At 43.7% G+C, this 15,528-nt stretch overlaps 1 protein-coding gene across 3 annotated transcripts in view; it reads right to left on the reverse strand.

Annotated features, from left to right (window-relative positions):
* ppp2r5ca (protein phosphatase 2, regulatory subunit B', gamma a) overlaps nucleotides 1-14,057 on the reverse strand; it is a 159,958-nt gene extending 145,901 nt beyond the window's left edge. For 2 of the 3 annotated variants that reach the window (XM_063047310.1, XM_063047303.1), the window contains exons 1-2: nucleotides 13,924-14,057; nucleotides 13,455-13,523 (exon numbers count right to left, since the gene is read on the reverse strand). In XM_063047310.1, the coding sequence (XP_062903380.1) occupies nucleotides 13,455-13,523; nucleotides 13,924-13,950 (96 nt within the window). In that variant the 5' untranslated portion in view covers nucleotides 13,951-14,057. The remainder of the gene's footprint in view (nucleotides 1-13,454; nucleotides 13,524-13,923) is intronic. The other variant, XM_063047316.1, reaches the window with a different exon arrangement.
* Between the last annotated feature and the right edge of the window lie 1,471 nt (nucleotides 14,058-15,528).

Below are 15,528 nucleotides of genomic sequence, written 5' to 3' on the forward strand. Positions count from 1 at the left end.
CAGTTCCTGCGGATTGGAGGGTAGCTGATGTTATCCCACTTTTTAAGAAAGGAGGGAGAGAGAAAACAGGCAATTGTAGACCATATAGTCTGACATCAGTGGTGGGGAAGATGCTGGAATCAATTATAAAAGATGAAATAGCAGCATATTTGGATAGCAGTGGCAGGATAGGTCCGAGTCAGCATGGATTTACGAAGGGGAAATCATGCTTGACTAATTTTCTGGCATTTTTTGAGAATATAACTATGAAAATGGACATGGGAAAGCCAGTGGATGTAGTGTACCTGGACTTTCAGAAAGCCTTTGATAAGGTCCCCCATAGGAGGTTAGTGGGCAAAATTAGAGCAAATGGTACTGGGGGTAGGGTACTGACATGGATAGAAAATTGGTTGGCAGACAGGAAACAAAGAGTAGGGATTAATGGGTCCTTTTCAGAATGGCAGACAGTGACTAGTGGGGTACCGCAAAGCTCAGTGCTGGGACCGCAGCTACTTATAATATACATTAATGGTTTAGATGAAGGGATTAAAGACAACATTAGCAAATTTGCAGATGACACAAAGCTGGGTGGCAGTGTGAAATGTGAGGAGGATGTTATGAAAATGCAGGGTGACTTGGACAGTTTGGGTGAGTGGGCAGATGCATGGCAGATACAGTTTAATGTGGATAAATGTGAGGTTACCCACTTTGGTGGCAAGAATAGGAAGGCAGATTACTATCTGAATGGTGTCAAGTTAGGAAAAGAGGAAGTACGAGATCTAGGTGTCCTTGTTCATCAGACAATAGGTGCAGGAGTAGGCCATTCGGCCCTTCGAGCCAGCACTGCCATTCACTGTGATCATGACTGATCATCCACAATCAGTATCCAGCTCCTGCCTTATCCCCATAACCTTTGATTCCGCTACCTTTAAGAGCTCTATCCATCTCTTTTTTGAAAGCATCCAGAGACTTGGCCTCCATAGTGTTCTGGGGCAGAGCATTCCATATATCCACCACTCTCTGGGTGAAAAAGCTTTTCCTCAACTCCATTCTAAATGGCTTACCCCTAATTTTTAAACTGTGGGCTCTGGTTCTGGACTCACCCATCAGCGGGAACATGCTTCCTGCCTCCAGCGTGTCCAATCCCTTAATAATCTTATATGTTTCAATACGATCCCCTCTCAGCCTTCTAAATTCCAGAGTCTACAAGCCCAGTCGCTCCAATCTTTCGACATATGACAGTCCCGCCATCCCGGGAATTAACCTTGTGAACCTACGCTGCACTCCCTCAATAGCAAGAATGTCCTTCCTCAAATTTGGAGACCAAAACTGCACACAGTACTCCAGGTGTGGTCTCACCAGGGCCCTGTACAACTGCAGAAGGACCTCTTTGCTCTTATACTCAATTCCCCTTGTTATGAAGGCCAGCATGCCATTAGCCTTCTTCACTGCCTGCTGTACTTGCATGCTTGCTTTCAATGACTGATGTACAGGAACACCTAGATCTCGTTGTGCTTCCCCTTTTCCTAAGTTAGATAATAATCTGCCTTCCCGTTCTTACCACCAAAGTGGATAACCTCACATTTATCCACATTAAACTGCATCTGCCATGCATTTGCCCACGCACCCAGCCTGTCCAAGTCATCCTGCATTCTCATAACATCCTCCTCACATTTCACACTGCCACCCAGCTTTGTGTCATCGGCAAATTTGCTAATGTTACTTTTAATTCCCTCATCTAAATCATTAATATATATTGTAAACAGCTGCGGTCCCAGCACTGAACCCTGCGGTACCCCACTGGTCACCGCCTGCCATTCCGAAAGGGACCCGTTAATCGCTACTCTTTGTTTTCTGTCAGCCAGCCAATTTTCAATCCATGTCAGTACTCTGCCTCCAATACCATATGCCCTAATTTTGCCTACTAATCTCCTATGTGGGACTTTATCAAAGGCTTTCTGAAAGTCCAGGTACACTACATCCACTGGCTCTCCCTTGTCCATTTTCATAGTTACATCCTCAAAAAATTCCAGAAGATTAGTCAAGCACCATTTCCCCTTCGTAAATCCATGCTGACTTGGACCAATCCTGTTACTGCTATCCAGATGTGCCGTAATTTCATCTTTTATAATTGACTCCAGCATCTTTCCCACCACCGACGTCAGGCTAACCGGTCTATAATTCCCTGTTTTCTCTCTTCCTCCCTTCTTGAAGAGAGGGACAATGTTAGCCACCCTCCAATCCACAGGAACTGATCCTGAATCTATAGAACATTGGAAAATGATTACCAATGCATCCACAATTTCTAAAGCCACCTCCTTAAGTACCCTGGGATGCAGACCATCAGGTCCCGGGGACTTATCAGCCTTCAGACCCAACAGCCTACCCAACACTATTTCCTGCCTAATATAAATTTCCTTCAATTCATCCATTACCCTATGTCCTTTGGCCACTATTACATCTGGGAGATTGTTTGTGTCTTCCCTAGTGAAGACAGATCCAAAGTACCTGTTCAACTCATCTGCCATTTCCTTGTTCCCCATAATGAATTCACCCGCTTCTGTCTTCAAGGGCCCAATTTTGGTCCTAATGATTTTTTTCCTTTTCAGATACCTAAAGAAGCTTTTACTATCCTCCTTTATATTCTTGGCTAGTTTACCTTCGTACCTCATTTTCTCTCTGCATATTACCTTTTTAGTTACCTTCTGTTGCTTTTTAAAAGTTTCCCAATCCTCTGGCTTCCCACTCGTCTTTGCTATGTTATACTTCTTCTCTTTTATTTTCATACTGTCCATTACTTCCCTTGTCAGCCACGGCCTCCCCTTACTCCCCTTAGGATCTTTCTTCCTCTTTGGAATGAACTGATCCTGCACCTTCCGCATTATTCCCAGAAACACTTGCCATTGCTGTTCCACTGTCGTCCCCGCTAGGTTATTGTTCCATTGAACTTTGGCCAACTCCTTCCTCATAGCACCATAGTTCCCTTTGTTCAACTGTAATACTGACACTTCCGAGTTTCCCTTCTCCCGCTCAAATTGTAGATTAAAACTTATCATATTATGGTCACTACCTCCTAATGGCTCCTTTACCTCAAGGTCACTGGTCAAATCCGGTTCATTGCACAACACTAAATCTAGAATAGTGTTCTCTCTGGTAGGCTCCAGTACAAGCTGTTCTAAGAATCCATCTCGGAGGGACTCCACAATCTCCCTTTCTTGGGGTCCAGTACCAACCTGATTCCTCCAGTCTACCAGCATGCTGAAGTCCCCCATAACAAGTGCAGCATTACCTTTGCGACATGCCAATTTTAACTCTTGATTCAACTTACACCCTACATCCAGACTACTGTTTGGGGGCCTGTAGATAACTCTCATTAGGGTCTTTCTACCCTTAGAATTTCCCAGTTCTATCCATACTGACTCTACGTCTACTGATTCTATGTCCCCCCTCACAAGGGACTGAATATCATTCCTCACCAATAGAGCTACCCCATCCCCTCTGCCCATCAGTCTATCCTTTCGATAGGATGTATACCCTTGAATATTTATTTCCCAGGCCCTGTCCACTTGAAGCCATGTCTCTGTTATTCTCACAACATCATACTTACCAATTTCCAACTGTGCCTCAGTCACTGTAAGTAAGCATGCAGGTACAGCAGGCAGTGAAGAAAGCTAATGGCATATTGGCCTTCATAACATGGGGAGTTGAGTAGGGGGGCAAAGAGGTCCTTCTGCAGTTGTACAGGGCCCTAGTGAGACCACACCTGGAGTATTGTGTGCAGTTTTGGTCTCCAAATCTGAGGAAGGACATTCTAGCTATTGAGGGAGTGCAGTGTAGGTTCGCGAGATTAATTCCCAGGATGGCAGGACTGTCGTATGTTGAAAGATTGGAGTGAATAGGGTTGTATACACTGGAATTTAGAAGGCTGAGAGGGGATCTGATTGAAACATATAAGATTATTAAGGGACTGGACACGTTAGAGGCAGGAAACATGTTCCTGATGTTAGGGGAGTCTAGAACCAGAGGCCACAGTTTAAGAATAAGGAGTAGACAATTTAGAACGGAGTTGAGGAAAAACTTTTTCACACAGAGGGTTGTGGTTCTGTGGAATGCTCTGTCTCAGAAGGTAGTGGAGGCCAATTCTCTGGATTCCTTCAAGAAAGAGTTAGATAGAGCCCTTAAAGATGGCGGAGTGAAGGGATATGGGGAGATGGCCGGAAAAGGGCACTGATTGTGGATGATCAGCCATGATCACAGTGAATGGTGGTGCTGGCTCGAAGGGCTGAATGGCCTACTCCTGCACCTATTGTCTATTATGTATCATTTATGCTAGCAGCTCATTCCAGACTGAGTGAAAAAGATCCTCCTCAATTTCTCCTTAAACATTTCACCCTGAACCCATGACCTCTAGTTCTAGTCTCACCCGACCTCAGTAGGTAAAAGCCTGCTTGCATTTACTCTATCTATAATGCTCACTATTTGTCTGTCACTATCAAATCTCCCCATATTCCCCGATGCTTCAGGGAATAAAGTGCTAAGCTGCATAGCTCAGGTCCTCAAGTCCAGGAAACATCTTTGTTAATTTTCTCTGTACTCTTTCAATCTTATTGTTATCTTTCCAGAAGACAAGTGACCAGAACTGCACACAATACTCAAAATTAGGCCTCACCAACGTCTTATACATCTTCAACATAACATCACAACTTGATTTATGAAGGCCAATGTGCCAAAATCTCTCTTTATGACCTTATCTACCTGTGATGCCACTTTCAAGGAATTATGCATGTGTTCGCAGATCCCTCTGCTCTACCGCACTCCTCAATGCCCTGTGTAAATCCTACATTGGTTTGTCCTCCCAAAGTGCCAAACCTCACACTTGTCTGCATAAAATTCCACCTGCAAGCTTTGTTACTTTCCTCGCTGTCCACTATGCCCCGATCTTGGTGGCATCCTCAAATTTTGCTGATCCGATTTACATTATCATCCAATCACTGATAGAGATGATGACAGCAAAAGGATGCAGCACTGGTCCCCTGTGGCACAGCACTATTCACTGGCCTCTAGTCAGAAGCAACCACCTATTTCCACTCTCTTGCTTATTCCGCAAAGACAAAGCTAATCCAATTTACTATCTCATCCTGAATGCCAAGCAAATAAACTTTCTTGACCGACCTCCCATGTGGAACCATGCCAAAGGCTTTGCTGAAGGCCATGAAGACAACATCCACTTCTTGATGAAGGATCTCGGCCCAAAATGTTGACCATTTACTCTTTTCCATAGATGCTGCCTGGCTTACTGAGTTCCTCCAGCATCTTGTGTGATGCTCTGAATTTCCAGCATCTGCAGATTTTCTCCTGTTTGTGATCTACTTCTTTAATCAATTTTCCTGGATTAGTTAGACTTGACCTATCACGCACTATGTTGACTATCTCTAATCAGTCCCTGTCCGTCCAAATACTTATGAATCCAGTCCCTTAGAACACCTTCCAATAACTTGCCCTCTGCTGGGCTCAAGCTCACTGGTCTGTAACTTCCTGGCTTTTTCTTACAGCCTTTCTTAAACAACAGAACAACATTAGCAATCCGCCAATTCTCCAGCACATTACCCATGCTAAAGACTTCCTAAATGCACTGCTCAGAGCTCTTACAATTTCTGCATTAGCCTCCCACACGGCACGAAGAGATACCTGTTAGGCCCTGGGGATTCATCCACCCTAATTTGTCCCAAGACAGCAAGCACCTCCTCTTCTGTAATCTGGATATGGTCCATGACCTAACTACTCTTTTGCCTTTGAGATTCTCTCTCACCTTATCTGCCAAAGCAACCTCATGTCCCCTTTTAGTCTTGCTGATTTTTCTCTTAAGCAGTCTCTTGCATTCCTTGTAAGACTATAGACCAAGGAGCAAAATTAGGCCATTCAGCCCATCAAATCTGCTTCACCTTTCCATCATGGCTGATTTATTACCCCTTTCAATCCCATTCTCCTGCCTTCTCCCTATAACCTTCAACACCCTGACTAATCAGGAACTATCAACCTCTGCTTTAAACATATCCAAGGACTTGGCCTCCATGGACGTCTGTGGCAATAAATTGCACAGATTCACCATCCTCTGACTAAATAAATCTCTCATCTCTGTTTTAAATGGACATCACTCTATTTTGAGGCTATGCCCTCTGGTACTAGACTCCCCCCACTATAGGAAACATGTTCTCCACATGCACTCTATCTAGGCCTTTCAATATCCGATAGGTTTCAATGAGATTCCTCGTCGTTCTTCTGAACTCTGGCAAGTACAGGTCCAGAGCCAAACTCCTCATATATTAACCCTTTCGTTCTGGGATTATTCTCGTGAACAACCTTTGGACCCTCTCCAATGCCAGCACATTTTTTTCTTAGACAAGAGGCCCAAAACTGCTCACAATACTCCAACTGTCATTTGACCAATGCCTTATAAAGTCTCAGCATTACATCCTTACTCAAATATTCTAGTCCTCTCAAAATGCATGATAACATTGCATTTGCCTTCCTTACCACTGATCTAACCTGTATGTTAACCTTCAGAGAATCCTGTAAATGGACTCCCAAGTGTCTTTGCACCTCTGAATTTTGAATTTTCTCTCCGTTTCAAAAATGGTCTATGCCTTTATTCCTGTCGTTACACTTTCCTACACTATCGTCCATCTGACACTTCTTTGCCATTCCTTCCAATCTAAGTTCCGCACAATCCCTGGTTCTTCCACCTATTTTCATTTTGTCTGCAAACTTGGCCACAAAGCCATCAATTCCAACATCCAACTCACTGACATGGTGAAAATATGTGGTCCCATCACCAACCCCTGCAGAACATCACTAGTCACTAGCATCCAAGCAGAAAAAACCCTCCTTTATTCTCACTCTTTGCCTCCTGCCATTCAGTCAATCTTCTACTATGCCAGTGTCTTTCCTATAATACCATGAACTCTTGTTAAGTAGCCTAATGTGCAGCACCTTGTTAAAGGCCATTTGAAATTCCAAGTAAACAACATCCACTGACTCTCCTTTGCCTAAGCTGCTTGTTATTTCCTCAAAGAATTTCAACAGATTTGTTGGGCAAGATTTCCCCTTAAGGAAACCATGTTGACTTGGCCTATTTTATCATGGGTCTCTAAGTACCTTGAAATCTTTAATAATAGACTCCAACATCTTCCCAGCTACTGAAGTCAGACTAACAGGCCTATAATTTCATTTTCTCTGCCTCCTTCCCTTCTAAAAGAGTGAAGTTGTATTTATATTTTCCAGTCCTCTGAATCTAGTGAACCTCATTTGATCCTAACTGTCTATATGTACTTGAAATACACCTCCTTCTGAGGACTTAACTGAGACCTCAAAGTCCCCTTAAAATCAAGGTTCCCCGAAACCCTGCTAGCCTTGCATTTTATTCTACATTTTCCGTACCCTGCATACTGTATTTTACTTTTGAAGACCATCCCTTTGCCAGAAAACAACCTACCTCAATCCACACCTACTTGATCTCTGATGCCATCAAAATTGACCTCTCTCCAATCTAGAATCTTAATCCCAATCCTATCTTTCCCTATAATTATCTCCAAGCTAATTGTCTCAATGGTTTTCTTTTGCTGCAGAAACGATACTATACAAAACACAGATTGAACTATTGTGTACATGAGAAATAAGATGTATACCAGGTCAGATGTCTGGTTTAAATGCATCAGCTACACTTCAGATAACTAAAGAGTTTATCTCCAATGAGCAAAGCGGTTCTCAAGTTGGTTCTCAAAGTGGTTCTACAGTACTTAGCAGTTACTCTATGTTGCTAATGCAATTCATTGTCTGTGATAATACTGAACAGAAAATATAAAACTATTAGAAAGCAGTTTAGCTCTTTATCACTAACAAAGTTGTATAAAAAAATCCATGTTGTTGTTTCCTCGTATTCCAATAAAATTGTTTGCACTTCAGAAGTAACTTTATTACCTTGATGACAGAATAAACACACCAGCAATTTGCACAGAAAAAATGAAATTTTCCAGATAATGTGATGCTAGTATTTGCTAGGATACATCAAGAACATGCTTCCTTGAAATAATGCCATAAGGTCCACAAAGCTGTGTGCTTACTTCCCTGCTCTACTCGTTTTATGCTTATAATTGTGTGGCTAAGTACAGCTCCAATGCCATATTCAAGCTTGCAGATACTTAGGGTAGTGACAAATCAGCATACAAGAGGGAGACTGAAAATTTGTCCAAGTAGTGCCATAACAATCTCTTACTCAGTGCCAGCAAGACCAAGGAGCTTGTTATTGACTTCAGGGGAAGGAAACCAGAAGTTCATGAGCCAGACCTCATCAAAGGACCAGAGGTGAAGAGGGTAAACAACTTTAAATTCCTCCGTGTTATTACTTCAGAGGACCTGCCCTGGGCCCAGGATGCAAGTAGAGTTTCAAAGAAGGCATGGTAGTGCCTCTACTTCCTTAGGAGTTTGCAGAGATTCGGCATGACATTTAAAACTTCGACATATGTCTATAGCTGTGTGCTGGAGAGTATACTGATTGGCTGCATCACAGCCTGGTGTGGAAATACCAATGAATGGAAAATCCTACAAAAAGTAGTGGATATGCCCAGTCCATCACAGGCAAAGTCCTCCCAACCATTGAGCTGTCGCAGGAAAGCATCCATCATCAGGAATCCTCAACACCCGGAACAAGCTTTCTTCTCACTACTGCCATCAGATAGAAGATACAGGAGTCTCAGGACTCACAACACCAGGTTCAGGAACAGGAACCATCTGGCTCTTCAACCAAAGAGGATAACTTCACTTGCCCCATCACTGAAATGTTCCCACAACCAATGGACTCATTTTCAAGGTCTCTTCCTCTCTTTATCGCTTATTAGTACTTCCTTCTTTTTTTTTTGTATTTGCACTCTTCCCAACCTGGGCATTCTGTCAGTCTTTTACTGATTCTGTTACGGTTATTATTCTATAGATTTATTGAGTATGCCCACAAGAAAATAAATCTCAGTGTTGTATATATGTACTTTGATAATAAATTTACTTTGAACTTTGGAAAGGTCTTGTTTAATATTTTCAATTGAAATTAATCTTACCTGACAAATTCATATTAGTTCAGTACCAAACCCAAGCATCTTATAACTAGTTTTACTCCTAACCTTCCCCATTGTTCTAATGAAATGGCATTGGAATGAAACTTCAGTTCTATTTTCCCATCCATTGATGCTCCATGACCTGCCTTATAATTCAAGTATTCTGTTTTATTTCCGATAAGACCTTATACTCGGGTCCTAGAATGAAACATAAACCAATGGTCATCCAAGTTAGATGAAGGGCGTTGCCACTGACATCTAATGTTTTGGAAACTGTTTACCTCTCTATCATTGTTATCCATATAACTTTGAACAGTCTCACTTTGCACTTCAAAACTAAGCATTTTAAATTTGTACTTAAAAAAGGAAATGTGAGGTGGTACACGTTGGAAGGACAAACTTCAAGGCAGAGTACAAAGTAAATGGCAGGATACTTGGTAGTGTGGAGGAGCAGACGGATCTGGGGGTACATGTCCACAGATCCCTGAAAGTTGCCTCACAGGTGGATAGGGTAGTTAAGAAAGCTTATGGGGTGTTAGCTTTCATAAGTCGAAGGGTAGAGTTTAAGAGTCGCGAGGTAATGATGCAGCTCTATAAAACTCTGGTTAGGCCACTCTTGGAGTACTGTGTCCAGTTCTGGTCACCTCACTATAGGAAGCATGTGGAAGCATTGGAAAGGGTACAGAGGAGATTTTCCAGGATGCTGCCTGGTTTAGAGAGTATGGATTATGATCAGAGATTAAGGGAGCTAGGGCTTTGGAGAGAAGGAAGATGAGAGGAGACATGATAGAGGTGTACAAGATATTAAGAGGAATAGATAGAGTGGATAGCCAGCGCCTCTTCCCCAGGGCACCACTGCTCAATATAAGAGGACACGGCTTTAAGATAAGGGGTGGGAAGTTCAAGGGGGATATTAGAGGAAGGTTTTTTTACTCAGAGTGGTTGGTGCGTGGAATGCACTGCCTGAGTCAGTGGTGGATGCAGATATACTCGTGAAGTTTAAGAGACTACTAAACAGGTATATGGAGGAATTTAAGGTAGGGGGTTATATGGGAGGCAGGGTTTGAGCGTCGGCACAACATTGTGGGCCAAAGGGCCTGTAATATGCTGTACTATTCTATGTTCTATGTACTGCCAAATTCAACAAGACTGAGAGTCCAAACTTTGAAAGGGCAACCTTTCTTGGTTAAGCAGACTAATGTGCTTTAAAATATGTCATATATATCTAAAAACTTGACAACATTGAAATGATTGAAACAAACAAATTGAGCATTTTCCTTCACTGCCTACCCCATTACATTCTAAGAACAGTATTGCTTTCATCTAATCATATTGAGATATTTCAAATCTTCCAAATAACAGAAGACATGGCTAAAAGAATTCACCTGGGCAGAGTCCAAGTTCATCTCCAATTACTTTATTAATAAATTACCTCCGTCAAAAAAAACACAGCTGGGGATATTGGCTGATCTCACAACACGCTGGAGGAACTCAGCAGGTCGGGCAGCATCCATGGAAAAGATCGGTCGACGTTTCAGGCCTGAACCCTTCGTCATGACTGTACAAGGAAGGGGCAGAGGCCCTCCACCTTCTTTGTAGGCCCTCTGCCCCTTCCCTCTACAGTCCTGACGAAGGGTTCCGGCCCGAAACGTCGACCAATCTTTTCCGCGGATGCTGCAGACCTGCTGAGTTCCTCCAGCGTGTTGTGAGTGTTGCTTTGATCCCAGCATCTGCAGATTATTTTGTGTTTTGATATTGGCTGATGACAGTTCATTTTCCGCCCTCTAATAATGAGACAGTTTATAGCTGCAACTCAGACTAAGTAGAATGAACCACATACAAGACTTAAGACAGAATTCTAGCACAAGTAATATTCATATCACACCAGCTACACCATTTACTAAAGCCACTGCCACACTTGCCTAGAACATTCTGGGGCACCTCCAATTTGTGCCATCTCAGTCATCTGCATCCTGTTCTTCACTTTAAATACTCATTCCTCCTCCACCACTGTTTCTTGGTCTACAAATGGCACAAAAGCAATCTGCCATAGCATCTTCAGTTGCCCATGTTAAACTGGTTACTGCTTGCTTTTGAGAAGGAAAAGGACAATCTATTTGGATTTGATCATCAGAGTTTAGAATTAATTTGATCTGTTTTTCCCTTGTTTGGGTAAGGCAGACAAAACATCCAGATATAATTCAATCACAGAGTTCTAAGAAATAAACTGATACAATGATATAAATACTAATTGAGTAATCAAAAGCCAGGAACGGTTTGATGCAAATGACAAACACAAAATGAGACATAATTGAAAACAAATGCAAGACATTTTCCTTCAAAATACTATTAGTACTAGAATCAAACAAGACAGAATTTTATCCATCATTGACTTAAGACCATGGCTATCATTTGGGGAGAGATCAAATAGACCAGGCTTCGATTCTCAACTGATCAAGATGGTGTCCTTCCACGTGCCAACACAATAGGCATGGACAAGATAAGATCATTGGTTTTTGGAAAATACAGCAAGCCAAGGTAGTTCAACGGCATCATGCATTCAATAGTGTAATATAAAGCACAACTTAAAACCTGGATGGAAAAGAGAAATCTTTCTGTATTGGTTCCAATGTGTTTTTACACAGTAAAAGTTACTTTTCAGAAACATGAGAAAACAAAGCCAAATTAGTGAAATCCAGGATGCCCTCAAGAGTTTCCTTCACCACTCACCCCATGTGCGCACGCACCGGTCGTGCATGCAGCCTGGTACAGCTGTTCCGATCTATTCTTTTACTTCCTTCTTCTTACTTTTTAATTTACGTTATTTTTTGTATTTTTTTCCTCACAGTTACACGTCCAAGCTGCACCCTCTCTAATATGTTGGTAGAGAGAGTTTTATTTGGGTTTTCTTTAGCGCTGGAAATGGTTACATCCCAACACGCGGGACAGAAGCAAGGTCACATTGTGTATTCCACGGACCAGCAAATTCCGGTCGGCTTAGCGAACAGAGCGGCAGACACCCCTGCTGAAATCCGGAGGAAAACACACAGAGGATGCAGAGGGAGATCACAAAGCCGAGGAAACAGGACCGGGTCGAGACAACAGAGACTTCTGGAGAAGAGGAGTTCGGTGGGTAATACCGTTCCGCCTGACCGGCAGTGCACCGAGAGCGGTAAGCGGCGTGAAGGAGTGGGGTGCTTACTGATCTGGCTAACAACGGATGGTGCAATCCGGGGTATATTACGATCGAGGAACGTGTTTGCAGACTGGATATTGAACTTTTTACTGTTGGACTTCGGCCACATCCCACCGTGATACAACACTTGGCGGCCCGGAAGGTCGTTCCTGTCTGTGGCCATCGAATGTGCAGCTCCTCCCGTGGACGCTTGAGCCAATGGACTGGTCCTGGACTTTTTTTCCATCTGGCGTAGTTTTGCATTTTGTTGTTTGATTGTTGGGGTTTTTTTGTATTGCTATATTTATGCTCTACTCTTGGTTGGTGTGGCTGTAATGAAACCAAATTTCCCTTGGGATTAATAAGGTATATCTATCTATCTATTCCAAGAAGAGTACTGCTCTCATTGCTGTTATATTGAAATATTTTGGACTTGATCACCAATAATTATTTCAATGTGGTAGACATAGTTGAAAGAGTTCATCAGAGTAGAGTCACAAAAAGAATAACGTAGTTAAAGCAGGAAACTTCAGTGAAATATTGACTGATGAAGTATGGAACAAGTATCAATATCTTAAGGAACTCCACTATTTTTTAGAATTACAAGTTTTATTGGGGGGGGGAGGAGAGAAGAAAACCACATTTGCCTGTCCATCGACATCAAATCATTTAGGAGTTTCTTAAGCCTAACAGCGAGCCACATTGAGCGAGATAAATAACACTGATGGAATTAGGAAAGATTACATGTAGAGATCAGACCAATGGTCATTTGGTTTCTCACTGACATAGATCACCCTTGACAAACGATTAATTTTGGCGCAGAGATGCACTAAGGGGAGCTTGTGTGGAGTAATCTAACCGGCGTAGATCACTCTGTCGAATGGCTTCCTTTAGCGTGTCAGATTCCAGGTGATTACGACGGAAAACCAAAATTGATAAAGAAATACTCTATCAACATTCACAATACGGTTTCAAAAATTATTCTGTAACTCGTTCCTGCGCCAAATGAAACTGTAAATCTATGAACAGGGCGACAAAGTTTGGGGCTGCAGTAACAAGGAACTCGCAAGCGTTCTCTAGCAACGCAGACGTGCAAGGCTGCACTCCCCTGAAACACTGCTGGCCACATCCACACCAGCCCGTGCTAACCGCTCCAAAGGCGCGAGGGCCGCCGTCTCCTAGCATTCAATCTTTACCTCGTATTCGGCATTTTCCTGTCCGTCCTTTGCGCCGCTTTTCCCACTTTTTCCACTTTTAGATGACTCCTAAGTGAAAGATGCGGAAATCAATCAGTCCGGGGAGCCGCGGAATCAGAAGGCCGAGCAGAGTCACTCCCTGGCTATCGGCCGTATCTCTGCGGTGACCGGCACTGCTATGTCCCCTCCCTCCTGCAACGGCCGCGGACAAATCTCATCAAACATGCTGCAGCCACTCCGGCGACAGCCTGGCCAACGTCCAACCGTGGGCAACGCAACGGAACGGGCCGAGGCCCATCGGCCCCTCGCCTCCCTCCCCTCCCGGTTGGGCTGTGGGAAGAGGAGGGGGTGCAACCGCCACTCCAACCCGCCCGTCCCAACTCCTTCCCCCCGTCCGGTCCGAGCGACAGGGGAGACGCACTCCATTATGCCCCCAAGTGATGCCCATTGGGCCTGCGGTGCTCCTCACCTTCTCTTTCTTGTTTTTATTCGGCATTTCGAGCCCGGCCCGACTCGGACCGCCGCCAGCTTGCGCTCGATCGCGAGCCACCGTTTCCTGCTCGCAGCCGCTCGCACGGTGCCAGCCAGGGCCGCCTGCTCATGCTGTCCTCCCACTGGCTGCTCGGCCACACGTGACCGAGCGCCCGGCACGCAACAACAGATCGGAGCGCGGGCACTTCGAGTCATTTTGATTCCGCTTGTAAGTAGACTACTTTCTTTTGGGCGTAGCATCAAGTTGCTGAGATTACTGAAAAACTGTGCGTTTTAGAAGACAAAATAAATGAACAAACGTCCAGAGACACCAGATGCTGGCATCTGGAACCAATATCTCCGGAATCTCTTCAGTCCCGATGAGGAGTCTCAGCCTGTTTTAACTCTTTTCCATGGACGCTGCCTGGCCTGCTGAGCTCCTCCAGCATTTTCTGTGTGTTTCTACAGAATCTCTTCTGATTACAACAAATATTCTTTCCGAGGAACACACACAAAATGCTGGAGGAACTCAGCAGGCCAGGCAGCATCCAGGAAAAGAATACAGTCAACGTTTCGGGCCGAGACCCTTCGACTTCGACGAAGGGTCTCGGCTAGAAACGTCGACTAAGTCCTGCCGAAGGGTCTCGGTCCGAAACGTTTTTGAGTTCTGCCGAAACGTCGACTGTCCTCTTTTCCTAGATGCTGCCCGGCCTGCTGAGTTCCTCCAGCATTTTGTGTGTGTTGCTCGTGTTTCCAGCATCTACAGATTTTCTCCTGTTTGTGATTCTTTCCGCGGATCGAACAGGACTGAGCAGCATCTGTGTGTGTGGAGAGGTGAGGAGGAATTGTTGACGTTTTGGGTCGAAACACCATTTTCTTTCTCTCCCATTCTCTCCTTTCTTCTCTCTCTCTTTCACACACACACTCACACTCATTCTGTTCACCCCGCTCATTTCATTGTTTGCCGAACAAGTATCTGAAGAGGAGTATGCAGTGTGCGCCCCAAAGGACTTACATTTAGGGCCTTTATTTTCGCACTTGAATGGCCCGCGTGTTGATTTATGGACAGTAGCTGTGAAAACCTGCACATGATTGAAACTTTAACGAGAAAGATTTCTGCAGATTTAAAAAGGACATAAATTAAAATCTGTAATTAAAAGCAGAAAATGCTGGCAACATCTGTAGAAAATTCAGTTTCTGGTCGAAAACTTTATCAGAACTGGGAAAGAGTGAAAGGAAAAATATTTGTTAGAAGTTGCAGAGAAGATGGGGAAGGAAGGAATAGAACAAAAGGAATGTCTCCGATAGAGTAACAGATTTCCGGGGATAATGATAAATATCTGGGAAATACAGTACTCAGTACGTTAAGTGGCAACTGTGGAAGACGAAACATTTGACGTTTCAAATCTGGAACCCTTCATCAGAACTGGAATAAGTTGTCCTTCAATCAAACGGGTTACAGGAGAAGCCTCGCCGTCCAGTGTGGTCTTCCAGACTCATTTTAAAATTCTGTAAATTAAAACGTGTTCAGATAGATTTATTAGGCTATTTATTTGATATTTCCTGCATCTTCAGTTTCCCCCCCAGGTAACTCACTTTCCCT

Source organism: Mobula hypostoma, chromosome 1 (genome assembly GCF_963921235.1).
Source record: "Mobula hypostoma chromosome 1, sMobHyp1.1, whole genome shotgun sequence".
NCBI classification, from domain to species: domain Eukaryota; kingdom Metazoa; phylum Chordata; class Chondrichthyes; order Myliobatiformes; family Myliobatidae; genus Mobula; species Mobula hypostoma.